Here is a 27,600-nt window from a genome sequence, read left to right on the forward strand (position 1 = left end):
TTGCCTTTCTCTTGCTTACTATTAAAAAAAAATCAATGAAATTTTCCAGTGACATCTTCGGAAAAGGATATGTGCTCATCAAAACAAGGCATCTTGGAAAAGAGAGGGGTTTGCAGATCTTTTTGAGAGAGAACAAATTGTTACAGCTGTGAAACTGCTGGTCTCTGGTGTTTTTTTTTCCCCCTTTAGCTATTTAAAATGTGTATCCAAGTAACACAGCAGTCTGTGAGATAAAGAAGCTTTTTGATTACAATGATATGCATTATATTGCTAGATTTTCTCTAGTGGTGTTGTCAGAAAGACACATGTTTTCAGGAGGGGAGTATGCACCAATTTTTAGTGTCTTGTTGAAAAATAATCAGGGGTTCCCTGCAGAACCAAGTTACCTATGACCTTGGAAGACCCTTAACTGACCCCTAGGTGTTTTGTAGTGTTTTTGGAGAAAAGCAGGTTCAAGCAGAAGTGAGGGGAGAGACACTGCATATTAGATTACATTAGGGCTGGTGGCAGTGAAATACTTCATTCTTCCCTGTCTGGTTTTTCCATTTAGAATCCATTTTCCAATTTATGTCCCCTCTACCTGGTGGGTAATAAAGCCACTTGGGGTGTGCGTGGTAATTTTGGTCACAGAAATGGTCTGAGGTAAAGTATCCTTTGCTGCACCCCACTGTTGTGTTCACTCAGAAAAACTGCTGGAGAGGTTTGTAGCCCCGAGATATTGCTTGAAAGGAGAAATTATTTGATTTTTCTGCAGTATATGCAGAAATTTGAACATAATCTGAAGGCGATGATCAGCTTCTGTGACAACTTCCTGAAAGCCTTTTTTTTTTACTGTTTGTTTATGGTATTCCCATACCCCTCCACATCCAAAGAGATTCTAGAGCAATGAACAGTATGAAATAAAACAAATTCTAAAAATATGTTTAAAATATTTAGAAACAAAACAGCATTACAACTGGGAATGGTCAGCAAGAAGACTTTTCTTGGAATAAGATTGACTTTAGTAGCACTGACCTCTGAAAGCAGAGAATTCCATAGACATTCCATGTCACACTGAAGACTTTTTTCTCCTGGTGGTCTCCAGTGCAACCAGTGAGGAATGTCCTTTAATAACCTCAGTGACTGAGCAGATTGGTACGGGAAAAGGGTCCTGGAATGCTTGTAGATCACAACCTGTATATGAGCCAATATTGTGATGTGGCTGCAAAACAAAAACAAAAAAAGCAAATGTTATTTTGGGCTGCATTAATAGAACTATAGTTTCCAAATCATGTAAAGAACTGGTCCCCCTCTATTTGGCCTTTGTTATCCCCCATCACCTTGGATATTGTATCCCGTTTTGGGCACCACACTTCAAGAAGGATGTAGATAAGCAGGAGAGGAGTCAGAGAATATCAGGCGTGTGGAAGCAAAGCCCCATAAGGCAGGGGTCTCAAACTCAACTTACCTGGGGGCCGCTGGAAGTAGAGTCTGGGTGAGGCTGGGCCGCATCAAGTATTCCACCACCGCGGTGGTGGTGGGCCGCTCATCCGGAGGCCGGCCCGGGCGCCGCCAGCGCTTTGAAGGCCGCAGGGCCCCTCCCCCGTGCCCCGCCCATCCTGGCAATTGGCCCACGGGCCGCGGGTTTGAGACCCCTGCTATAAGGAAAGAACTGAGCTTGTTTAGCCTAAAGAAGAGAAGATTGAGGGAAGATAGTAGAGCACTTTTCACACACTTGAAAGGCTGTCTCACAGAGGAATGCCAGGAGCTCTTCTCAATAATTCCAGAGTACAGGATGTTGAATAAAGTGCAGCATGCAGAATACTGGACTCAAGTTACAGGAAGCCAGATTCTGGCTGGACATCTGACTATTAAAGCAATGGAACCAATTAACTAGAAAGGTCATGGGTTTCCCCATACTAGAGGTATTCAAGAAGCAGTTGGACGGCCATCTCTTAGGGATGCTTTAACATGAAGTTCTACATTGAGCAGGGGGTTCAACTTGATTCCTTACTGGCCTCTTCCAAGTATTCTATGATAGGACGCTCTCTCCTGGTATCCTGGTTCCAAGTTGCTCAGGGCTTTGTATGCTAGTACTAAAACCTTAAACTTGGCTCAGTAGTGAATCAGTAGTCAATGCAGCTCCATCAACAAGGAATCTGCACCCTAAAAAGAGGCCACTCCTGGTGACAGCTGAGTGTCTGCATTCTGTACTAACTCCAACTTCCAGAGCAGCCTTAAGGGCAGCCCCACACAGAGTGCATTCTAGTTACCTGGAGGTAACTAGAGGTTATCAGCACCTGTATCATTGTGGCCAAGCTGTTCAGGAGAAGTTGTAGCTATTGAATGGACTGGAGATAGTAAAAGGCAGTCCAAGCCACCACAGTCCCTTGGAGCTCCAGCAACAGCAATGGATCTAGGACTATACCCATTCTATGAATTTGATGAATTACCTCATGTAGGACAGGTAATAAAGCTGTCTCCCATACTCAGGAACCATTCACCCGCAGCACTTCTATCTTCCCAGGATTCAACTTCAGTGTATTGCCCTTCATCCAGACCATCACTTAGTCCAAACATTGATCTAGGACTTGCAGAACCTTTCCTCATCTAGTTGCCACAGATATAAACAAGCAAGCAAACAATATAGAGCTGTGTGTCATCCAGTGGACTTTTATCCTTAACATAAAGTTCAGCTGGCTTTGATCAGCCAGGAAGTGCAAGAATTGAGAGAGCACATAGCTGGTTGCACTACTGCAAGTGCCTTGCCATATCACTGGGCTGTAATAACTGAAATTGATCTCACAAATTTTGGCACACACCTTGACTGAAGCTGGTACCTGAGAATGGAATGGAGTAAGCAGGCAGTCTCTGGGACTAACCAGGATGTACAGCTGCTGGGAGGGGACTTGGAGCAGATTAGTTTCTCAGATACAGACCAGACAGCCCTGGCTCATGACCCCATGATGTGCTGTCAGCGGAAGAGGGTAGCCCAATTTGAGGATTGGCATGCAGAGAGGAGGTGTGCTTGCTTTCAGAAGGCCCCTCCAGAAGGGATGGGGCCCAGGCATGCTCACTCCTGGAAGTGATGACTAGATTGGGTTCAACAAACCACTCTGTGCATGCTCAGATTGATTCCGGGTGTTTTGTGCTTTTTGGTCAATAAAGAACCCTTTGCAAGGCAAACTGTCTGTGGCTTTTGAATGTGCATGGAGGAACCCCAGATCACGACAGAGACTACCACCCCCTGCAGTTTTCAAACTACTAATCTCATGACCTGGAGGAAAGACCAAATCAAGGCTATGCTTCACACATTGCACCAGTGACAAACTTGAGATAGCTCCATAGAGTCATGGAGACAATGAGGTCCTGAGCCAGTGTGCCACAGGCAGCCTCAGCATGGAAAACTGAAGGCACCCAGGACCACCATCTCGGGCTCCTACAGTGCACACTTGAGACCATCTCTTCCAGCTTCATCAGGGAGGATTCTGGACATATGTGTTTCTGTGGCCCTGCAGCAGGTGCAGCCCCCTCAAGGTCAGCTCTGAGACAAAGTGTTTTTCTGGTAGCAATGGTGGAAGTTCAGTGAATCACAACAACTTCCTCCCCGTAACCCTCCAGCCCATGCTGCTACTGCATCAAGTACCCAGGTAGCCACCACTGCATCAGATCAACCCCAGCAAGCTCACCCTCCCACCCAAGTCTCTGTTTCCCATGCCAGACTGATCCTCTGATCCACAATTAAATCATGAATTTTTGCTGTTTTATTGAAGACCTATCTAACATTAAAGAGCAGCACTGCAAGGCTGAGCACTGCTGAGTGCTAGAGGGAGGAGAGTGGGTAGAAGGGGAACAGTGTATAAATGTCAATAGCCTTCCTTCCGCCTCCACTCTTTCCACTCCCAGTCCCTGGGATAGCAGCACCACCTCAAAAGGTCCCTGCATCAAACTCTTCCATGCTCATCCTTCATCAGAAATTGTCACACCTTCAGTGCTACACATGCAAACATATCTTCAACCATTCAAACAATACACACACCATTCATCAGCCGGTTATACATCATCAACTTAAATAGAGTTATAACATTTCAACTAGTCAGCATGACCAGCCGCTGGTTGCAAATAAGACATCCAGGCTGCCAACCCACTAGACAGCATAAAAGAGCAAGTCCTCCACTGCATTTGTTACTATTAGTGTAATTTTATGCTTCCTTATTCAAGTGAAAAAGGATCACTTCTCCCAGCCTTTGCTGGGACCTTCTCCAGATACTTCTCTCTGGAAGAAGGTTCTGCTTACAGGAAGGGGTGTGTGCTTTGTACTAGAGAAGGAAGAATTGTAAATTCAGCTGCCTAAGAGTTATCATCTGCAAGTCATATACATTTACCCATTTTACATAATAGAATATGCCATTATTGATGTATAATTGGTTTGGATATGGTTTTTGTTCATTACTATTTTGGGATTATTTGTTTTGATTGCATGTCACAGCAGGTGCTATGTTCAGTGGATATATGCCTTAAAAAAGAATCAGTAATGGTAGTTCTCAGCAAAGCTGAGAATAACTTTACCTTGGGCACAGGCAACCTCCAGCACCATGCCTCCCTGCACCTTGAGGGCTTACCAGGTCCAATAGTCAGTAAAGTCTTCTGAGAAATGAGTGTAAAGCCATTAAGAGTTGGACTAGTATGTTAAAGTGGAAGCTGACCCTGTCAAAAGAGCAGTTCTCCTGGATGACCAAGGAGGAGGTAGCTGCCCCAAAATATTCCTCTTTGCTTGAGCTGCAGAAGTTCAACCTCTGCCAAGAACTGCTGACTTCTGAGATCAACAGATACTTCCAGCTCAGCAGCATATGAACAATCCAGGTGTGTATCTGCTAGCACCTCCCTGGTTTGTGTGTGCTTTCTCACATACTCAGCATGTATTTGTGCGCACACACATTCTGTTCTCCCAAAATTTCGAATTCTATGTCTAGAAACCTAGATATGGCAATCAAAATAAAATGTACTACAAAAAATTGCAATTGCTGAATAAATTATGTAAAAAGCTATCTTTTATTTGAAGTTTTAATTAATTCAGAGGCCCAAAAAGGACAGGTGACAATAATATTTTAGCATTTATATAGCACTTTGGAATATGCATAGGTCATCAAATGTGTCATAATAATAATAATATAATGTAGATCAGTATTATTCTCATATTCTTAGCAAGTTTTCCGATAATTTTGCACGGGCAAAAAGGAATGAAATAATGCATGGTTGAGCTTAAATTGCCAAGGAGTGTCAGAGATGTAGGAAAATGTCAGATTTATATCATGTCTATTCAAACTTATTTGAAATATTTTCAAGTATGTTTAATTATTGCAGTTCCCAGACAAGGCATGGTGAGCAGAGAGAGAATTATGGCATATTCAGAAAACTGATATTCCCATAAATGCAGCTTGTGGGCTGCCATGAAGCACCTTCTTTCAAGCTAATACAGTTAATATACATACTAATTGCTGATAATTTTTTATCATTGTGGAAACATGTAGATATACACACCGACCTAGACCCTAGAAGCGTTTAATGATTGCATAGAGAAATTATTAACTGTAAAGAGAGTCTTCAAAACTGAGATCTTTTTAAATGACAGGTTCAGGATGGTTAAATACGGAGCCCTATAATGAGAAAAGTATCATAAATTAACATAAGCGACAACTATGTTATTGAGTTTCCTCTTTAAAACAAATTCCCTTTCCCCCATTCTCAGCTGGTCAATGAACACAAGTTAAAGCAAGGAGAGCTTAGAAGAAGATGGAGGGGGAGGAATCCTTTTATTTTACCAGCATTTCATGCCTATTAAAATCAAATTAATTTGTTTGCCCAATCTTGTGCATTTGCCGGTTGCTTTGCATAAATAAAGGTCTCTGTTTTATGGCAGATAAACATGCTAATTAGGTTGTTCTGTGTGTGTGTGTGTTTCTCTCACACACACACGCTCACACTTGCAAAATTTGCTTTTGAAATGGGGGGCACTGGGGGGTTAGTGATTAAAATATTTTAATAGTATAATTTTCAGCGTACCAAGGCTTTGTAGGAGTGCTGCCTGAAAGGAACTGATGCAACAATAAATGGTCTTTAGTGCATGAAAGGAAGCAAGTTCATGCAAAATGAGCAATGGTATGCCTTGTGAAGGCAGTCACCCACTGTTGTGCCCATAGGGTTCCAGGACTATATTACCCTGTGAAAATACAGTTTATTGGGGGAAATTATGGGAATTACCTTTATAGTGAAATCTGTTTGAAAAATCTAATGTATTTGATCAGAAATTTCAAGATTTCTGCACTACATACTCCCTACATACTGCAGCTACACAGTGAGCATTCATAGGCTTCCAACAGTGCAATCTTGTATCTGTCTATCAGAAGTAAGTCCCACTGAGTCCTGTGGGGCTTACTGCTTGGAAAATGTACACCAGATTGCAGTCAGAATATCTTGTTATGCTGCATATGTGTGGGATGTGCTGGAGGAATATGAGCAACCATGCTCCACAGTGCGATTGCATGAGTGTGCATGCATCAGGATCTTAAAGAACATTTGGAAGGTCATTTACAAACATAAATGGGGGCATAGCGTTGAGTCAGTGCTGCCAGGTAACTAATGAATGTTGAATTAATATGGTCAGCATGTTTTTGGGACAAAAAACATATATCCCTAATCTAAGAAATCTGATTTGTATAATGAAACATTCCACAGTTTGGTGAATCTGAACCAAACTGAATAACAAAAATGGGCTGGTGCACGTCTTTCTCCACAGAGAACAGTGTGTCCCACAAGCAATATGTCTTTGTGGTTGAATGTATGTGCATGCAGCCTTTTCCTCTTATGGTCTCTTGATCTGACTCAGATACATTTCACAAATTCACAGTATGGAGATCATTGTTTAGCCAAGTATCTGTTCTCCTCCTCTACTAAGTGAAACTATTACAAACCAAAGATTACTTGGCTGGCAGTCATGATTCTTGCCCCAAGCACAAAGATCTAATAAAGGGAGGCAACAAGGTCACATAACCCTGGGGCATGGCTTAAAATAATTAGGGAAGTGAAATCAGAGAGAGAGAAAATAAAGAGAGGAAGAAGAATTTGCCCCTTCCCTGCCAGCAGCATTTTATGAGGCTCACTTCACTTCTGGAATCCCTGAGTTTAAAGGATGCTAAAAGTCAGTACAAGCTCTCAACATTCATTCCTACATCATTTTTCTTTTTCTCCTACTTCTTTCCCCTGAACACGGGTCCTTGACTCATCAATACCAAGCAGACATCAAAATCCTTCACAATGAAGACGTGTTCAGGATGAAGACCCCACTTTTTGTGACACAAGTGATACAATATTGCTGGCAGAAAGCAGCAATGAATTGAAACTCCTGATGAATGAAAACATTGGAAAAGCAGGACTGCAGCTGAATATTAAGAAAACAAAAATCATGACGACAGAAGAATTACAGAACTTTCCTGTTAATAAAGGAGAAATTGAAATTGTTTTTGCATTCCTTACCTCAGTCATCAGTTTAAAGTGAGGCTGCAGGCGAAGTATTCAAAGAAGACTGAAGCTTGAAAAGACTTCTTCAGTAATAGAAGAACTAGAGAAGATCATCAAGTGTAAGGAACTTTCACTGACATAAAAAATGACTGGATCCTAGATCCTATCAAACCAGAACTTTTCCTAGAAGAAAAATGATAAAACTGAAACTGTCATACTTCGGGCATATCATGAGAAGGCAAGACAGTAATCCTAGGGAAAGTTGAAGAACAGGAAGACCCAATGCGAGACAGATTGGCTCCATAAAGGAAGCCACATCCTTGTATTTACAAGTGCTGAGCAGGGCTGTCATGGACAGGACATTTTGGAGGTTTTCATTCTTAAGGTTACCATGAGCTGGAGATGATTTGATGGCACAAAACAACACCACCACCCTCAAAAATGTTTCCACAATTGGTCATCATCAGCCTAACCTCAAATGACAAGGGACACAGGGTTGGTTTCTGGTCAGGCAAGTTCATGCAGGGAAAAGTAGCCCTTCAGGTTGCCAGTCCCCAAACCAGGGTTTGGTTTGGTTTGGTTTGGTTTTTTGGTACTGACCACCACCTTGAATTGTGCCAGGAAATAGACCAGGAAGTAGTATAGCTATTCTACCTCTGGTGACGTGTATTCCCTGTATTTGAGCTCCATTAGTTGCCTAGCAGCTGCATTTGGTGCAAACTGAAATTTCTGAGCGCCTTTAAAGGCAGCTCCATGTCAAATGCATTGCTGTTGTTCAGCCTAGAGGACCACTGTGACCTGGCTATTTCTCTTCATGGGTGAGGCGCCATGACCCTTCCCCTGCACTCCCACATTCTGAGCAGTGCCTAATTTTCTAAAGCAAAAGCATATCAGGCCTACTGCCCAGAACATTTTAAACTCTTTAATCCAGAAATGTGATGAGACCATACCGCTCATTGGCCCAGGAAAGATGCTGTATCTTGCTTCCCCTTCCCAAATCAAGACCCATCAAGTAGAATGACTGAAGTGAACATACGTTTGAACTGGAAGTGAAGGAACCACTGTTTCTTAAAAGACCCTGTTCCTCTCCTCATCCTGAATCACTGCACATACTGCTTAGCTGTAAATCACGTGCAGCCTCCACTTACAGAAGCAGTCTGTCTTCAAATACTTAGAAGAGAGTAGGGTTTTGTGACTTTGCAGATACATCCCAATGACCACTGCCACTGGCAGTACGTTTAGACTTCAGCTCCCATCAGCATGGCCAGCGGTCAGAAATTTTGGGGATTGTTGCACAAAACATCTTGAGAGCAGCAAGCTGGGGAAGGATGGAAAATACTCGATGAGGGGTGCATTGTTGCTGACCCTGTAAAGCCAGAGCAGGAGGAATGTGTGGTCCTCCGGATGTTGCTGGATTGCGGCTCCCATCAGCCCTCAGCAGCACAAACAGTGGTGAGGGATGATGTGAATTGTCCGGTTGCGGGTTGCCCACTAGGGTTTAAGGCTTTGTGAGTAGAGGGCAGGGTATGGGTTTTTTCCAGGAAGGATAGTTGCACCAATTTTTCTGAGGCTCCTTTCTAAGCATCCTATAGTTTTGTAATGAGAGAAACATATGGGTTTGTATCTCATGTGTGTTTGTGAGGGAGACAATTACAAACTAAGAAAAAAGAATGGAGAAGACCTTTGCTGGGGTTGCCATGTATCACATGGGTCCTGTGCCTATGCACAACCTCAATTCAGGAAATTAACATAGCTGAGAAGCTTTGACAAGAATCCATCCCCTGGTCTAGTTAGCAGGTTCCTGCATATGCCCTCAGTTCCTCTTTGACCACCATCATGGTTGCCTCACTGGGAGCACTGCCTTTTCTCATCAGAGAAAGTGCAGTGCTGAGAAATTATATCCTTCTTTGTCTGTTATTACTTGGATTTTTTCTGTACCTCTTCATTTTACTAATCTTTGATCTCTCTTTCACCCTCGAGGCCATAGGCACCCTTCTGTGAGCGGCTTCATTGTGGCAGTGAGCTTCCACCTACAGATGGTTGCTCCCTCTGCTTACTGCTTGGGAGAGAGCCATCTTGTAGGAATTGTCCTCCCTATCAGGCTTTCACTGAACAAGCCAGAAGAAATAGGTCAGACAAACTGAAAGCTCTTCTTTGGGAGACAGCACTGGAAGCAGTGCAACCTCAGTACCACCAGCTGATAGAGCCATGGCAGCCACCTTCCCCAAAGGCAGCCACAGAATCAGCCACAGATACAGTGGTCAGATTGCCTTCTCCTCCTCCTCCTAAAGAGCATGAGCCAAATGGATCCATCAACAGCAGGCTAATCTTTGATGGTCTTAGCAGCAAAGAAAATACTGAGTCAGGCCCATCTGTCTACCTCATTGAACCAATTCAAGAAAGAGACTTGGAGGACTCAGCATCTCCTTCAGAGCAGTCACAAGAACTTCCTCAGGGCACCACTTGTAGGCCCTCCTGTTTGGGCTATGTCTCCATGCCCAGTGCCTGAAGTGGCCCCAGTTGTCTTCATCACTGAAGAGGAGATCAGAGACATCTCTTCCCTTCAGAGACTGGGTTTTCCAGGAGATGCGTTGCAGTCCTATGCAGAGTGCTCGCTACCGTCCAAGACCACCAATATGACAATGGTATTATCTGTCCCATGGTTTCTACTGATACTGGGAGAGGTCCTCATTGCTTCAGTCAGAATGGAAGCAATTTTTGGACTGGTTGCTATCTTCCTCCATCTCATAGATGGAGTGAGGCTGCATGCAGTTGCCGTCTGAATACCAGCTCCAGCCAAGCACCCCTGCCACACGTTGATGTGAGCCTTTTTTGGTATCCCGTACTTCCATTGCCACACAGTGGCTTGACTTGGTGTAACAAGTCATCATCTCTGTTGGAGAGACTTGCCAGGGGAGCTACCACCCATATTCACCCATCTACTTTGTTGCTGATGTCGGTACTGAGGGTGCAAACAAGTGAACTTGTTGAACCTACAGTGTAAACCACTCAGAGCTTTGGTTGTGGGGCAGTATAGAAATTAAATAAATATAGAAAATAAACTTGAGTTGCCATGCTCCACTAGGTACAATTCCTGGTTAGACTTGGCATCATATTCTTCAATGGCTCTATTGATGCCCTTGCGTGATAGGAGCCAAGAATGCTGTCATACCCTCAGAGGTCAAGGGCCATTTTGCAGACCAGGTCTCTCGCTCATTGCAGACTGTTCATATAGATCCATTGGATTCTGAGCAGGAGGTGGAAGTGCAGGAGTAATGGGGGGAAGAAGCCTTTGAAGTTTCCAGGTTGCTCAGTGATGTTTCTCAGGCAAAGCATGAAAATCAGCCTACTTTGGAAGGAACTGAAAGGTTTTCAGGAGGGGAGGAGGAGCAGGTGTGAGACCCCATCCTTGACCCAGTAAGAAGAAACAAGCTGCTTAGCTAGAGGGGCTTTGCTGTTCGTACCATCTTGCCCTCAATTTGTAAGAGCCATCCTAAAGTAGAGCCAGAATTTTTACTGGAAGGGAGAGACAGAAGGGAAGTTTCCAGTTTGAATTCATCTCTTCACATGGGCAGATGCTATGGAGTGACCTTACCAGCATTTTCTTCATTTCACAGTTGGTAAGAAGGTGTTCCAATTCTCTCAAGAGATAACAGGTGAAATGAGCAGACCAGTTACAAAATGCCCAGTGTTCCACCATCTAGCCCCCAAAAAGCTGGAGTCAGCCTCAGGTGGAGTCAAAAGCTTTTCTGAAAAAAGAAGGAAGGGACATTTCAGTTTGGATTCAGCTTTTTAAATTGGCAGATGCTTTTTCTACACCTTGAGAAGAATATTTTGATTCATGCTATTTTGTAACATGGTAAACTTTAATGCTGTTCTCAGAGGTATTGAGGAAACAGGCAGGAACCCACTAATGGTAGACAGAGAGGATGGGTTTCCATCAAAATTTCTCAACTATGGAAGTTTCCCAAACTGAGGTAAGCTACTTGCCTTTCCTGAGTAATTTATATTTATTCTGCAAACTAGAGGACAACATTCTGTATTCCTGGAGCAGAGTGTCAATCCATATATTATTTGTGCTCACATTTAGTCATGTTCCACTCTGTCAACAAGCTCAGATGACAATAAACAGAGAAAAGGGTGTTTTAAGGCCTGGATGAGCAACATATGGCCTGCAAGCTGCAAGGAGCCCCTCATCAAATAGCCTTTGGTGTGTGACACAAATGCTGGCCTAAAAAATATAAAATCTGGCTTTTAGTATTATGGATGTATTAAAAGTATTAAAAAACCTGAATGTTGCTTCAGAATGAGCTATATTAGATGTGCTTTTTCAACACACACTATCAGTTTGCCTCTGAATTTTGGTGAAAATATGGGATCTTTTCTGTGGGCAACAAACATCTGGAGGGCACCATGTTGGGGAAGACTTTTTAGGGCATCCTTCTCCTAACATAAACTTTCTTAACCAGTCAGTTCCTTCCCTCCTTCAGCTGAGCAGTTCATCTCCACCAAGATCATGTTATTCTATCCAGGTCTCTAAAGACCTCACCGTTCTTGTTGAGCCAAATCCTTTTAATTGAGTGTCTAAATTAACAGCTAAAAATACATCCCGCAGCTGCTCCATCAGAATATCGCTGACAAGAAATTGGTGTCATGGGTTGGAGGGTGGAGAGGAAAGAGCAGGCCAACAAGCATAGGCCTGGTTGAAAAATAACCTAAAAGGTTAACCTTGTTTTGAATGAAACCTAGAAACAAGAATAAGAGAATGCTGCTATAGCTAAGCCAATCCCACAAGAAGAATGGTTTGTTTTGTTCACTGAATATATCCAATTTTTCCTATAAAGAGACCGAGAAAGTGTTATACTTTCTCAACTACCTTGTGTTATTTGTTGTGCCACAAGCTCAGTGTGAACTAGATCCATTTTTTCCTGAGTTGACAGGTGTATGTTGATTACGCACATATCTACAAAGCCTAGATCCAAGGTAAAACAGTGACCCTGACAAAGCAACTTTCACTGCTAATAATGCAATCTTTCTATTCTAATTTAACACTCAAAACTAGGAGGTTAGTGAGAAAAATGTGCCCAGTCTCAGAAGATGCTGGCTACAAAGGTATAAAATTTGCAATTGAATTCTAGTTCTGCTAGAATTGAAACTGCTCCTTTGAAAACTTTAGTTGCTAACCCTAAGAAACAGAAAGGGTCCAACACTACAATCAGTATAACCTCTGAGCTCATCTTATTAAATAACCAAAGTAGTTATTTTATCTGTATGTCTTAATACTTTCTGATTTATGCAGAATGTGTACGCGATGCTCTAGCTTGCTTACCAGATGCTTATGCCATTGCAGTAGTGCAAAACTGTCTGATTTACTTAGGATCTGGAACAGAATCATATAACCCGGCTGGTCTGTGCTGCAGGCCAAAATAGTAAACACTGTAGTACTTTAAGGAAGCAAGAAATATGCTGTGATCATTAAATATGTGCATAATTGTTGTTATTATTATTACTATTACTTAATTAGTCTTGTGCTCTGTCTACCCACACTAAGATCCTTGTTGCAAGTAAACCTTTTCCCCTTGAAAACATGGGGAAGATTGTCAGATCTAGTTCCTGTCTGTTTGAAATGTTTTGTCTTAACAAAAAGAATCAAATGATGTTTGTCAACCCAAACTCCAACATAGTTTTAGATAGTGTAGAATGGTTGACTGGCTCAAATATTTACATGCACAAGAAATCAGTGACAAAATCTTTGATGGGCATGGGGTGGAAATGTGACAGCTTACCTTGCCTGGTCCAAAAATCCTGCACTAACATTTCTAATTCTGTCATTGCAATTTTCCAGTTGGACTATATGATGTGCATGGTGTATTTTTGCACCAATTGATTTAACTGTTTACTACTTTCTTTTTTCTTGTTTAATATCTATAGTAATTATTACCTATGAAATGCAAAAATATGAAATACAGCTTACTTGCAATTATTCATAGGCTTCAGCAAAAGCAGACCATTTATCTAAATAGGCATCTATTTGAAAGTGGCCTCTATATGCTACCCATTCAATCTTACAAGTATTAGTAAGACATAATAAAGATGAAGCCAAAATGTAATGCAGCCAAAAAGAGTCAAGATGAACCAATAAAATAAAGGTCCGATTTTTCTCTCCAGAATACAAAATACATCAATCAACAACCAACTCAATAACAATTTGGACGCTTCAGTGGGGCTTGCAGACTTGAAATGTTGTGCTCTCTCTTTCTCCTCCTATGAAAGTTATGAAAAGAGTCTTAGGAAGTTCACTACTATGCAGGGGGACAGACGTGTTCTCTCCATTAAGTAAAAATAAACCTTGGTACCAGCGTCTCCCACAGTTACATGGCAAGAGCAGTAGACATGTCTGGCTTTCGTGAATTGTGAAAAGTTTTGTACAGGTAGGCTTATGTTGCATACAGGGGTTGTTGCATTATGTCCCTCTAACCTGGGCAATTTTGCTCGAACATTGCCAACACTATCTTGTGGAATGCTGAGCAGTACCTGAAGAGACGAACAGAAATGGGTAGTAAACTGCAGAGGACACCCAACACATATCAATAGCAGAATTCCAAGTTTGAGTCAGGACCTTGGAGAGCTCCAGGAGCGCACAGAACAGCCCATAACGCTGCCAAGCAGTCCTGATCAATGCCTAAGCTCTACCCAGCAGTTGGAGCCATAAGGAATTTAAAGGCGGCACTCTTGCTTGCAATTAAAATCTCTAGCATGGTTGAACATTATCCCATTCTGCCCCTTTGCGTTCTCCAGTGATGACTTCTTAAACTTCCTCAAATGGTTGGTGGTTTGATTTAGACCTCCCACAGTAAAGATGGAATAGCCAGCCTGGATCCAGCATCCAGCTGCATGCTCTGCTGCTCCTTGGAAAGGTTTGCAAGGAAGGAGCTCCTATCGGTTTCTGTTTCTACAGTATTTGGGGCCTTTAAGATCTCTAGGGCAAACAATTCTGAGTTAAGAGTTTGAAGCATGGGTTGTACACTTTCAAGTAAGCCCAGAAATCCTGCTTTTTAAATGAAAATGTAGACTATTAGTTCATCTGCAGTATTAACACTATATAGAAAAGAGAACCGAGCTGTAAATGTTGTAAGGTCACATCTACAGCCTAAATTAACTAATCCAGAAATATCACTGTAGAGGTTTTAACAGCATGTGCATGCCACAAATGTTATAAAATTGCTACTTTCTAGTAAAATAATGTAACTGCTAATGCATGTGAGGGAACTGCTAATGAGCCCCAAGAGATTAAAAAAGCGCTACTGTGCACCTTAAGTGCTGTTCACATCACAGGGGCCTGGTTCAGCCAAGGCACCCTACTTCAGGTTCAAGGATATTCAGGAAGACATGAAACCAACTGTGACAAGGATAATATGTAGTATATTAAATACAGTTATGAAATACAGGTGCAGGTGATTAATAAACAAGCAAAAGAAAGCTTGTGCACCCTTTCTTTGTGGCCTGTTGGTTCCCTGAACCAGCCAGTGGTGTTCCATGGGCCTCCAAAAGTGTCTGAATCAACATGTCAATTTTTCTACCCAAGCTGAAAACCAATGACATTGCCTTTTGCTGTGTAGTTCATAACTTTCCTCTCTCCCACATCTCTCTGTCAGGATGCACCTTGGCTCCCTCCTCTTTTTCCTGGGAATAAGGCATTTTTGGTAGGGTAAACAGCTTTGTTCCCACTACAGAGACATGCCTTATCTGCAGAATGATTGGAGAAAGCAACTTCAAAGCCATTAGCTCTGGTGTTCTTAACAAGCAGAAAGGCATGAGGCCTTAGCATGCTTTCAGGAAACCATGTTGTCTTTTAAACACTAGGCAAGTTCACTCCATAACCCGCTGAACCTTAGAAGCTGCCTTACCATTCTTCCACTAGAGTCTGAACAATACAGGTGGCCAGCCACAGAGGAGTCTGGAAGATCCATTCTCATCCCTTTGCAATCAGCCTTTGCTTTGAGTTGCTCGTGTCTTCTCTAGCTCTGCATTGGCATTGACTGGATACTTCTGATGCAGAAGTGCAGCCAGATTATCTGCTCTCAGAGGAGTGAATGGTGTGTCTGCATGAGTCACTGCTCCTGTGATTGTACATCTGGTTAGAACACATACACCAATCACTGTTTCATTCTGCAGGGTGAAGTCGAGGGAGAGATGCTGCTCTGAGGACAGAATGTTCGTAAATATTACAAAAAGTAAAGCTGTTGGGTATAAGCATGAAGCATGCTTAATTCAGAAAGTGTGTGTCCATTAGGGATGTGTAAGGAATCCACACTGTGGGGTGGGAATCTGTAGGATTTCCACGGCTTTGCTCCCCAGATTCTGGCCTGCTTTCTCACAGCTATGAGTGTGACTTAGTGCTGACCATACTGAGCATTCATGGGAGCACCTGCCAAGAATCAAGCAGCATTATTCTTCTGTGTACGTGGTTTTATGCTTTGTCTTTGCTGCACATGCCAAGGAAGAAGGTTGCTGGTTGCACAAAAAGATTGCTGGTTACGCATTTGTGGACTTTGCCTTAGCTCAACTCATTTTGTAAGCAAGGAAAGAGCATGAGATGAAATCTAAAGAACAGAAGAGGGTGGAGAATCTGAAAAGATCATCGCAACCCCGGTGTCCACTATGCTGACTTTGGTACAATTCATTATACCAGGACTGTCCTTTTTTGTATACTTCAGTGTACTAATTGCATATAGAAAAAGGATCTTAAAATGTACACGCAGTCCCCAAGTTATAAATATGCAAGTTATGAGCAACCTGTACTTATGAATGAACTTTCACAAAGCCTATTAATTTTTTAAAAAATCATAACCACCATAGAGAGAGAGGAAGTGAGAGGGGAAAGAGAGAGGTCTCCAAAGCATCACCATAGAGGGGGAGGGGGGAGGCCGCCAAAGCAGAGAGGGAAATCCCTCAGGCATTTCCTTGCTGCAGAGAGGAGGCACTGGTGAGTTTGAGTGGGGAGGGGGCCTGGAGGTATTTCTGTTTTTTCCATGTTCACAGGGGTCTTGCACCTTTAACTCCTTCAGACGTGGAGGGTCAACTATACATGATCCAACTTTCATTTATGTAAGCGGTCCTGAGGCTCTGCGATAGGACGGCATACAAATACTCTAAATAGATACATATGTACGTATGTACGTACAAACAAACAAATTTGAGTTAAAGACAAGTATCCATTGCCTCAGGAATGGAACTCATTCGTAACCCAAGGACTGCCGGTATTAGCATTAAAGGGAAAGCTCAGTCAAATCTATAGCGAATTTCCCCAATATCACCACTTTTCAGTACTTAGTAAAATGGTTGATAGGCTTTTGGATGACTTATTCCATAGTCTTGTCTAGAAACTTGTTTCTAAAAATGATAACCAGCTACATTCCACACATTGCTTATGCAATTGCAAAGCTGTCCTGCTTGTTGTTGTCAGTTTCATTTTGATTAATGGTATTACGCAGAAATCTAAGAATAATTTTGTGTACTATATAGTAGATGCATGCACTTACATACTTTCATTTTTTATTATGCTTTTGTGTGCCAAGAGAGCCAGTATGGCATACTCTGTAGAAGGCTGGGCTAGGGACAAGTGCTTAAGTCAGTCGTGATGTTCACTTGTCCCTGGGCAAGTCGAAGTCTCTCACTAATCTATCGCACAATGTTAAATGGGCCAGGGAGATCCCTGTATGCCTCCCTGAGTTCTTGGGAGGAACAGCAAGATAAAAATATAATAATATTTTTTGCACGCCTATTCATTGCTTTAAAAATGACAAATATTGTGTGCTTTCCTCTTGCCATTCCCCAGACTTCCCTTCTGGGTGACTTTGGCATTAATTTGATCAGTACATGCCTGATAGAGCAAGCTGTAGTTTACCCCCCTGGAGTCAGAGCTGGTTTGGAGAGAGGTTCCCTCTGTAAAGACGGGAACAAATTTGTTCAATCTGCTAGAAAGAGGTCACTTGTGCCTTCTGGGCATCTTTGGGCCTGTAATATCTGTAGCAAAATGTGCATACTGAGGGTTGTGTTTTTGTTTTTTTAGAATTTTTATGATTCTGGACCCATTCTCTTTCCTCCCTGCCTATTTTGTGCAGGCAAATATTCAATAAATAACGTTAACATTAATCTTGAGAGGGGAGATGTAGAAGGATTCACCAGCAGAATTAGTGGGGAAGGAAGCAGACCATCAACTGGTGGGGGAAACAAAGTGCATGCTTTAATGTTTTGTATTCATTAGCGAGCAGAATGTCAATCATTAGGCTATGTGCTGGTGTGTAAAGCCTGTATAATGTAAGCATCACTGAAGGGTGCAGTGTATCATCATATGCACAAAGATGCTTCTTATCACCAAAACAGGGTCCCTGCTTGTAGCATTTAGCATGCATTGCCCTCACTCAAATTACCTATAATTTGTTCATGCATTATTTTGGAGTCCAGTCTTATGGCCTACTGTGCCATCAAAGAACTATATAGATCAAGTGTAAGGATTTCTGTCCAAGCACCATGTTATCATGAGCAGTGTTGCTCAGGTTCTGCCAGTGGAATGTGGTGTGTCCAGCCAGGTGTCTCTTTAACCTGGTTCCTACTGAGAGCATAAACCTCAGTCTAAGTGCCCCACTTCGGGTTGCAAATGGGGACTTCCTTTCTCCATGAAAAGAACAAAGCCCACTCTGTCCACATAGAAAACTAGGTATCAGAGCTGGTGTCAGGACTGTAGTCTGGCCTTCTCTCTGCCATGCTAATTACGGGTCAATGCATAAACATTTTGGTAAGAAGGAGAACTCAGCTATGCATGCCCCTCCCTGCAGTCTGCTTTGGGACATCTCAGACACAGGTTTACCTTACCTGCTCTCTGTGATTTGCATCATGTCCAAAGGCCTTCAATGTGCAGAAATGTGATTACGCATAAAGAACAAATTAAATGTGACTTTTAAGCATGATCTTTCTTTTCTTTTCTGTTATGTAAATAACAGTCAAGAGGAGGCCTGAGCAACTTCTGGACTGTGGGGAAGAGAAGTTTAACTCTCTCCTTCCCTGTGGTAACCTCAGTAAAAATCACCCCTCTGGAGCTGTTATTCACATTTCAAGGGAACCATCCTAGGACTCTGCACTGGTCTCCCATTTCTCCACAGAAATGTCTGTCGGCAGCTGTATATGAAGCACAAGAGTTAGATTTTGCTGCTTCCTCCAGACGTTGCTGTGATACCCCAGAGACACCACTGTCAATGCCTTGTTTCCTGGAAGTGGCACGAGAGACCCAAACGTTTCGGAGAGGCAGGGAGAACCTTCCTTGGAGATGCCTTGTCTTCCCCACCCCTTGCTGCCTTCAGAGTTTCTGGGGGAAACTGGCCCAGTCTCAACCATGGAGGAGATTGAGTATATGATAGGAGAAGAGAAAAGGCAAGCATGGACAGGCTGCACTTTTTGTTTTTGCTTCAGCTATGAGAGTGGTTTGGGGATACAGGGGGGCTGCTGCCTCCATCATTAGTAGATGGCTGGAGATTTGTAAGTTTTTAAAAAATACCCTAACTTACTATATAAATGAATGTACAAAGTCACTTCCATGAGCCATTTTCCTCCTCCCGACCAGCACCAGTCTCAAACCGTTTCCGTGCTTGATAATCTTTAATGTATCACACAAATCTCTGAGCATACAAAAGTAGTAAGTTGAACCCTATCTACTACTCATTTCCCAAGCCGCTCCTTTTGAACCCATCTGTGCCCTGACCCTGAAGGAGGTACACTGTGAAAACACCTCTGCTGCACCCACTGTGCCCTTAGTTGGGCTTCTCACTGGTGTTGGCACCTAAGCCACTGGGTCTGCCTCTGAAAGGGAGAGTTGGTCTCCAGTGGCAAGATCTCCCATTTCATCATCTCCTCCCATGGACTGTAACTCCCCATTGTTCCCATGATTGATGTGATCTGCATCCCCATCTGACCTTGGGCAGATCTCTTCTACTGCATCCCCCAGCTGAGTCCCAGGACCCTGAGCTGCAGCTTGTGGCTGTGCAATCTCACAAGCAATTTCATCCTCCAAATCTGAATCATTAAAAATACCACATCAGCCTCTCATGAGCACGGCAGAGCTAACAATGATAAGCAGTGAAAACATAATTACAGATGACATTAGACCATGCAGTGAGGAGCTTCTTCTGGTGCAGATGTGTATTTTAACACACAGCAAATTGGCAGTTCGCAGTATCAGCTGGTTGCTTTCTCCTTCAAATATGTTCCCTTTAAACTTTCTGTATTTCTCATTTCTCTTCCCTTATCACTGCTTAGGTCCAGCCAATCACAATAGCTCCCTCTTAACATCACTTCCCATCCCAGGACGGCCTCTACATCCACCGCTGGACATCAAGAATTTTTTGACGTTCCGCCTCAGTGGGACACCACCGCTCAACCTCTTTCCCAACTTCAACACAGTGAGTTTTCCTTGTCCTGATCTAAAACTCTTGCTCAGCAAGAGAGTGAATTTTCCCAGCTTCCCACCTAAATTCAGGTCGCAGCAAGACTGGCTTGCATGTTCTGAGTCAAAGCCCAACAAGTGGTCTTCTGTCAACCTGCAGTTATTACCTGTTCATAGTGCTGGAGCGCCACTGCATTCCTCCAGCCTTCTTTGTTATCTCATCGCATAATTTACCCTGTTGATCTGCTGACTTCAAGGTCACTCCAGACATTCCTGCTCAGGGCTGAAGTTATGAGTGGTATCTGTAGAAATACTGCAAGTGCAGAATGCCTTCATACACTCGCTCACGCTCATCAAGCTATGCCAGTCCTCTTTCATTACCGTTGGAAAGCTTAAGCTGCCTGACTACTCTTAACGAGAGACATGAAGGTCATGGAGGATTGCTATGCTACTGTAGGAATGGTCATTTGATAAGGTTGTAGCCGTTGGTGGTCTTTGGATGCTCATGGGGATTCTCGGAGATGTGTTTAATTAACTTTTATCTTCTGTGAGTTCCTGTAGCAGTCTCTGTAAAATTTGCTTTGCACATTCAGTTTTCTTTGCATTATAGAAGGTAGAAATTAACAGAAATACCCTTGGCTTGAATCAGGTTGTGTTAAGACATGGGTGAACACCATGCATCCCCATTCATGCCCAGAAATTTATTTATCTATTTATTTATTTATTGCATTTATATCCCACCCCATAGCCAGAAGGCTCTCTGAGCGGCTCACGGTGCAATCATAAACAATAATACAGATAAAAATAGAAATACAGATAAAAATAGATGACAAGAATAACTAAAACCATGCAACAGAATAGAATAGAATGCAAATGTATGTATAAATACAATGGGAGTATAAACACAGTATAAAGAATAAAATAATCAACCAATAAAGCAATAACAATCCAGCAGCAGCAAGACCCATAGTCATAATCTAAGAACAGATACTAAATAATACTGTGGGTTTCAGGGACAGGGGCAATGTGGAGTTGTCCACTCCTGGATTAAGGGCTTTTCATGTTCACTCACACTCCAACATGCCGGGAAACCACAGCTGCTAAGGACCAAACCCTTAACAGATGTATTATTTAAGCAATATGAATGTGGCGTGATACCCTGTGTTATGGTGACTTCCAGTTTCACCACTGCATTAGAGCTGCATATCTCTTAGTGGTAGAGGAGCACTAGCAATCAGCAGCTATTAGCTGTGGCAGCTAGAAAGAACCTTTGCAAGAAATGGCTGATGCTCCTTCCTGCCCTATCGCAGAGGCATCCGGCTGACCACTGCAGGGAACAGGATGCTCTTCTAGATTGACCTTTCATGTAAACCAGCCAAGCAAAATCTCACACCTAATCACAATTTGATAGAAGCACCAAAATGTTCAAATGCAGCTTACCTTTGAATACTAGTTGCTGTGGGGTTTGTACTGTTCTGTACATCCAAGGGGCATGGTGCCCAGCACACTAGAAATCCTAAAGAGGACAGACCCCTCTACAGAAGCACTGTGGGTGACAATACCAGGCTTCAAAAGTAATTTAGTACAAGTAAGTTACTCAAAAGTAAGTTACTAATTACAAAAGTAATTTCTTACAATGATGATGGAGGGTATGTATTATAAGTATTGTAGTAATAGGTGACTTCTTTATCCATTGACTGGATAAAGGCACATTCCAGTTATGACAAAGAGGTTACCTGTCTTAATGCCCTGAATGACTGTGCCCTAGAACGACTGGTTGTGGTACCAACCAGAGGGGAGATGTCCCTGGACTTAATCTTAAATGGTGCTACCCAGGACCTAGTACGAGATGTGGGTGTTGTCAAAACATTTGTAAACAGCCCAATGCTATCAATTTAATTTATATTTAAGAGGGGAGATGATAAGGAAGTACAGCACAGAAAAAGAAACTTCTAAAATGAGGGAACTGGTAAAAGGGGAGAGTAGAAAGGAGGATTCAAAGGGTTAAATATTTCCAAAATGTTTAGAGGTTACATAAAACCATAAAAATAGAAGCTTAAGCAGAACATCAGATTCAGGTCACCAGCATGATTAGTGCCATGTCATGGAAGGCCTCCTTCAGCAAATGAATGCCTTGCCCAAATGAGAGAAACGAAAAGGAACACATACTTGCACAAGGGAAATGCAAGAAGTCCATAAGGGGTGCAAAAATATTTTGAGGAGTATATATTATCAAAAATAATTTTTTGTTGCTGAATCAGGAGCCAGAAACCAGCTAGAGGGGCAGTTGGACCATCAAATGAGAGTGGAATTAGAGGACTATTAAAGAAAGATGAAGTTGCAGAGTAGCTTAATGAATTCCTTCCATCTGTCTTCACTATGGAAAGTCAATAGGTGAAGTTTCCTGCATACAGACATGCCAATTTTACTGCATTAAACACAATCAGCTCAAAAAATATTTATGAACAAACAACTGTAAAGAGGGGACACCATCAAGTACACCAAATAGCCACACACAAAACTTACTCTAATTCTCATTCTTTTATAATTACACTTGATCCCATCTTTCATCTTCAAAGAAACTCCTTAAGGCAGTGTACATAATTTTCATCTCCTCCCTGTTTATCTTCACAACAATTTGAAGCTGTGGGAAAAGTAAGGGAAAAGGACCATTCACAGGTGCTCCTGGTATCCTGCAGAGAGCTATGTTTTAAACTGTTACCTAAGAGGGATGTTCACACATTACATTGCACATGCATCAGTACACAATGTATGCATGCTCACACAGTTGAAAATCTATCCAGGTAATCATACCTGAGTGCTAGATTCAGACAACACACTAAACCAACATGGTGGGTAGACTGCTGGGTTCAGACAACTTGCTTATAAGCTACAGTGTGTTACTATGCCACACAAACTTCTGATAGGTTTGTCAGGATGGCTTATACTGTTCATAAAAATGTGAATACTGGACTTTTTCAGGCAGCCTCTCCAAGGTGCCAGTGAGGTACTTTGAAGGGACTGCTCATGGCTACCTACAGTGGATTGTGGAAATCAGCTTCACAGAAGCTTTGATGGTGAGCCAGAAAGGATTCACAGGAGGGAGGGAAAAAAGTCTTGTTTCTCTCATGGGAGACCCACAGGAAGACTGAGGGGCAAGGTGAAGGATGGAGCCTTCTACTGACAATGTGCTCAATTGTCTGCCACGCTCCTCAGGGGCAGAATAGTTTATGATGCTGTCTGAACCCTGCCATTACAACTGTATCCTCAGTTTTTGGCCATATAAATAGGAAGCATGGGGATGAAGACTGATCCAGATTAGGAGTGAAGTGGGTATAAATGGCTAAAGTCCCCCTACCTTCCCACAATGCTAAGATCCCAATCTATGAAGTAATGTGTAGTGTAACCCTGGGAGGCCTACCCCATAACTAAAGGAATAAGCATTGCACATGCTTACTTTGTCTGCAACAAACAAACCTCCTGAAAAAATAAAAATACGAGGAACATTCTAGCTTTAAAGTGAATAAGCATGCAGAATATGACTTTACAAGCTGTTGCTGCTATATTTTTAATGGAGCAAGAAAATCTGAATAAACTTTGTTTACCAAACTGATAAATGGAAGCTTTCTTAGCCAAACCTGAATTTAGTTCATCTGCAGTTTTCACCAAGTTTTCAAAGAAATATATGATATGCCTGAGCAAAAGTTAGATGAAAAAGAATTAATCTGTCAATTTTCAGTGCCTCTTAACTTGTAGCACCAATGGCAACTTTAAACATATTGCACAATTGTAGACTTCATTAAGTAGTACTTAGCAGACCATGTGCATCAAGTTTAAGTTATTATTTCAATAGGTTTCATTGGGAAAGTAGTAGAACTTTGCATTCTATAATGATGTGTGAACGAGGGAAAGACTTGCCTTAACTAAAAAGGTTGCTCTTGTCCCCTTTTAATTCCAAACTAATAAAAAATTCTGAAGAGCAGTTGTTCATCGTAACTCCCCATAGTCACACCCTCATGGAGAGAACAAAAATACAGGAATGTGTGTTCATTCATATCAGCAAACAAATTCTAACAGTTTTCATCTCTGGCAGGAGTGAGTCTTATATAAAACTGTTGGACTTAGAAGCCAGTTCAAGACAAGACCACCCAGAATGCTTTCATTATAAGTGGGGTAGCTCATAACTATAAAATGTTGCTGAAAGCAGATTCAGCATTGCTATCTCAGCATAAGGACTGCAGATAAGCTCAGAGGGAACTGAGAACTCTGAGGGGGTGGCAGAGGAAATCGGCTTCCTGCTAATCAGAAACTGTGTCCCTGCAAGACCTAGGTCTACTGCACTATCGTCTGCCCCTAGAACCTGTGGACGTGGTAACTTACATAGCTACCTATACAAGAATTAAGTTCTAGGAGAGGTTGTGGCACCTTCTTTTCAGGAAAAAATGCCTGACTCGGCAGCTTGAACCAGGACTTGACCTTGGGTTTCTGGGCTTGGGACCAGATCTAGTGAACTTCTGTGGAACCACAGTTCTAACCAGGCCTCAGAGCCTTCACAAAGTGTAGAAGGGAAGAGGAAAATACACATCCCTCTTTGAAACTGGCAGACAGTATGAAACTTCTGGATCCACTCAACTTAGTATAAATATTGGATGCCATGCCCTCTGCTGCTAACCAGTGAGCAGAGCAGGACCTTCTTTTTCTAACTGTCCCATTGCAACCCCTAACCTCAGGAATCCCGAACTGGAGAAGAGACTAGATATGGATGCAGTCACAACCCAAGATGGCACTGATTAGAAAGTCATGCTGCTTTTTGTAAAGAAACCCTTTCCTTGATTTCAACCAAATTTCAGACATACAGAATGTGCTGAGACCCAGCTTCAATCTTATCCTGCAAATTAGAACTCTTAAATTTGTTTTTGTAACTATGTATGTTCCCCTACTTTGGATAAGTAGAGAGTGGAAATAAATGGGTATTTCACACAATAGAGGGTTGTATGAAGTGAGGTACCCTAAAGATCTGTATTGCTCGGGACTGGTGCTTTTTAACTTAAATAATCTGGAACTGGGAGTGTGTAAAAGCTTGTGGGTGAAAAGGTGTCAAATTTCATGGATGACCTCAAATTGTTCGGGATAATCAAGACAAAAAGAGATGGAAAAGAGCTCTAAAGGGACTTGTCCAGGCTGGCAAAAGCAGTTCAGCACAAGTAACTGTAAAGGAATGTGGTAATGCCAGCCATCTTAGATGGCTCTGAAAGGTGTTTAGGCAAATTCATGGAGGAACGTGCGATAAATGGCAATTAGTCATGGTTGCTATATGCCATCTCTGGAATCAGAGGCAAGAGCCTCTGACTGAATACTGAATACTGACTTATAGGAAACCGCAGTCTACTTATTTTGCACTTGTGTCCCACTTAGGACTTGTTGAAGAGCTGGTTGGCCACCGTAGGAAGCAGGACTAGAATGGCCTTTTATCTGATGTAGCAGGGCTGTTCTTAGTTTCATACAAATTTGATTTGGTTCTGACTTTTCCTTGCATCCAGAAGTTGTACTCCTGATAATGTATTGAAAAACACAAGGCCTGAAGACCTCCCAAATTTCAGCATAACCTAGGATGGCCAAATGACCTACTTTACAAAGGATTGTCCGCTATTTGAAGGTATTCTTTATTTGAAGGGCTGCCCAGTTGATATCTAGCTTAAAGAAGCTAAGAAGGGAAAGCAAGAATGTTGAGGCGGTTGCCATTAACAATTAGAATCTGGACAGTAGTTTGACCAGACATGCAGGTCGTCCAATCTTCCCTGCCATGGTGAGGCATATTTGTTTCTATTTATATTGTTGCTTTGCTGGTTTGTTGCTATACTACCAATAGTTGAAGCCACCTCTTGGTAACTCAGTAAGCTCAGTAACTATTTCTGAATCTGCACGTATACATATACATTACTATTTGCAAAATTTTATGCAAACCACTGCCCTCTTTCAGGTTATGGATTTACTCTTTTCTGCTCCCCTGCTCCCACCCCCTTGCAACCCCCTTTCGTTTTGTTCAAAACTTACCTGCCAGCCTGTAAAACATGGGCAAGAACAGCATCTTGGGTGCCAAAGTCTCTGGAAATTGTTTCCCAAGATGTCTGGGTCCTTAAATAAAACTACCTTTCCTTGGGATCTGGATGCCTGCAGGGCTGACATGGATCCTAAATATGGCCATAAGAGTAGCCACGCTTCTCATCACCACTGGCTCTAGGGAAGAAAGGAAAGAAGCAGCTTGTGGCAGCAGAAAATGCTAGAGCTAGTTTGAACTGTGCCCAAACTCTGCAGTGAATTGGGTTTGACTTTTACATAGCCCAGGAGTTATGAACTGGGAACACTACGTTTCCATGTTCCAGACTTCATATCACCACTGTTTTTCTCTACTCACTCTCTCAATTTTCCCATTTCTATATTGCCCCAAGCAAATAGTGGTCTTGGAGGTAATTTGATCCATTTTATTTTTGCATGTAACCTGCTTTGGAGCCCTGTCCCACCTGTTGAAAGCCACTGGCCTACAATCTCCCTTCCAGTAGGGCAATTCTATGGAAACTGTTCCCAACCAAACAAGTAATTCCATACTTAGAAGGTGTCCCAAAGCCTTTTCAAATGTGCAAATCCCTTGAAGATTTAGCAGTTACTTGCCAAAAGTCATCATCTGAGCCTCCTGTGTCCCTTTTTGCTTTTCCATCTTTGACCTCCAGAGTCTGGACAGGAAGTTCAACACAACTATCTCTATTTATATATCAGTGGGAACATCCCAGGGATAAAACAGAAGTAACTTGAGTCAATGCAAATTAGATATAAAGCAGGGATATTTTTTAACCTTTCAGAATGCAGTGCCCTCAAAAGATGCTCTTGAGTTTACTGAGAATTTGCTCCCCAAGCTAGGGGGCTGGAAGATCTTTTCAGCAACCCTTTTGGGATAGTACCTCAAGAACAGGAAAAATGGTAGGTAGGTACCATTTTAAGGGCAGGAAAAACAGACTGGCAGGCATTGTGTTGTCAGAGACCGTTCTTCCCATCAACTGAAATTAGCAGACTTTAAGCATTGCCTTCTTGAATTGAGATTTTGCATATTTAGAAAGGAGGGGAGAGTGATGCTGGCTGCCTAGACAGTTTAGAAATGAAAGTGCTGGGATGTTGGAGCAACATTAAGTAGCAGTGAAAGGCTTCTTCTCCAGAATGGACAGAAAGCTAGCTCATGAGGAAGCTTGCTTTTAGGGCCAAGAGGATAAGCTGGAGAATATTGAGAACCTGGCCCCGTTGATAGGCTGTCACAACTGGGAGGATTTTGTTTGAGTGCAGGACTCCGGCACTGTAACAAAACAGTTTATACTTCTTTGATACTCTCTTACTTTAAAAGTTAGTGATCTGAGCATTTATGATAAAGGCAGATGACCTGAGCAGTTCCAGAGTCTTGCAGGTTCTTGTACAAGAGATTCTTAGACGATCCTTAAAATAAAGTTATATTTTAATTTTGATTAATTTAATTTTTCAATTTATATCCTGCCTTTTTCCTAAAGGGCTCAAGGCAGCTTACATCTCCTCCTCCATCTTATCCCCACAACAACAACCCTGTGAGGTAGGTTGGGCTGAGAGTCTGTGACTGGCCCAAAGTCACCCAGTTGGCTCCATGG

The 27,600-nt window shown here is 42.4% G+C and overlaps 1 protein-coding gene across 1 annotated transcript in view; it reads left to right on the forward strand.

The window, feature by feature from the left end:
- Window positions 1-27,600, forward strand: part of ZNF385C (zinc finger protein 385C) — a 105,975-nt gene that overhangs the window by 59,220 nt on the left and 19,155 nt on the right. The window contains exon 3 of the mRNA XM_044446996.1: window positions 19,810-19,952. Coding sequence (XP_044302931.1) covers window positions 19,810-19,952 — 143 coding nt within the window. The remainder of the gene's footprint in view (window positions 1-19,809; window positions 19,953-27,600) is intronic.

The sequence above is a fragment of the Varanus komodoensis genome, unplaced genomic scaffold (assembly GCF_004798865.1).
Source record: "Varanus komodoensis strain SLA01 unplaced genomic scaffold, ASM479886v1 scaffold50, whole genome shotgun sequence".
Taxonomy (NCBI): domain Eukaryota; kingdom Metazoa; phylum Chordata; class Lepidosauria; order Squamata; family Varanidae; genus Varanus; species Varanus komodoensis.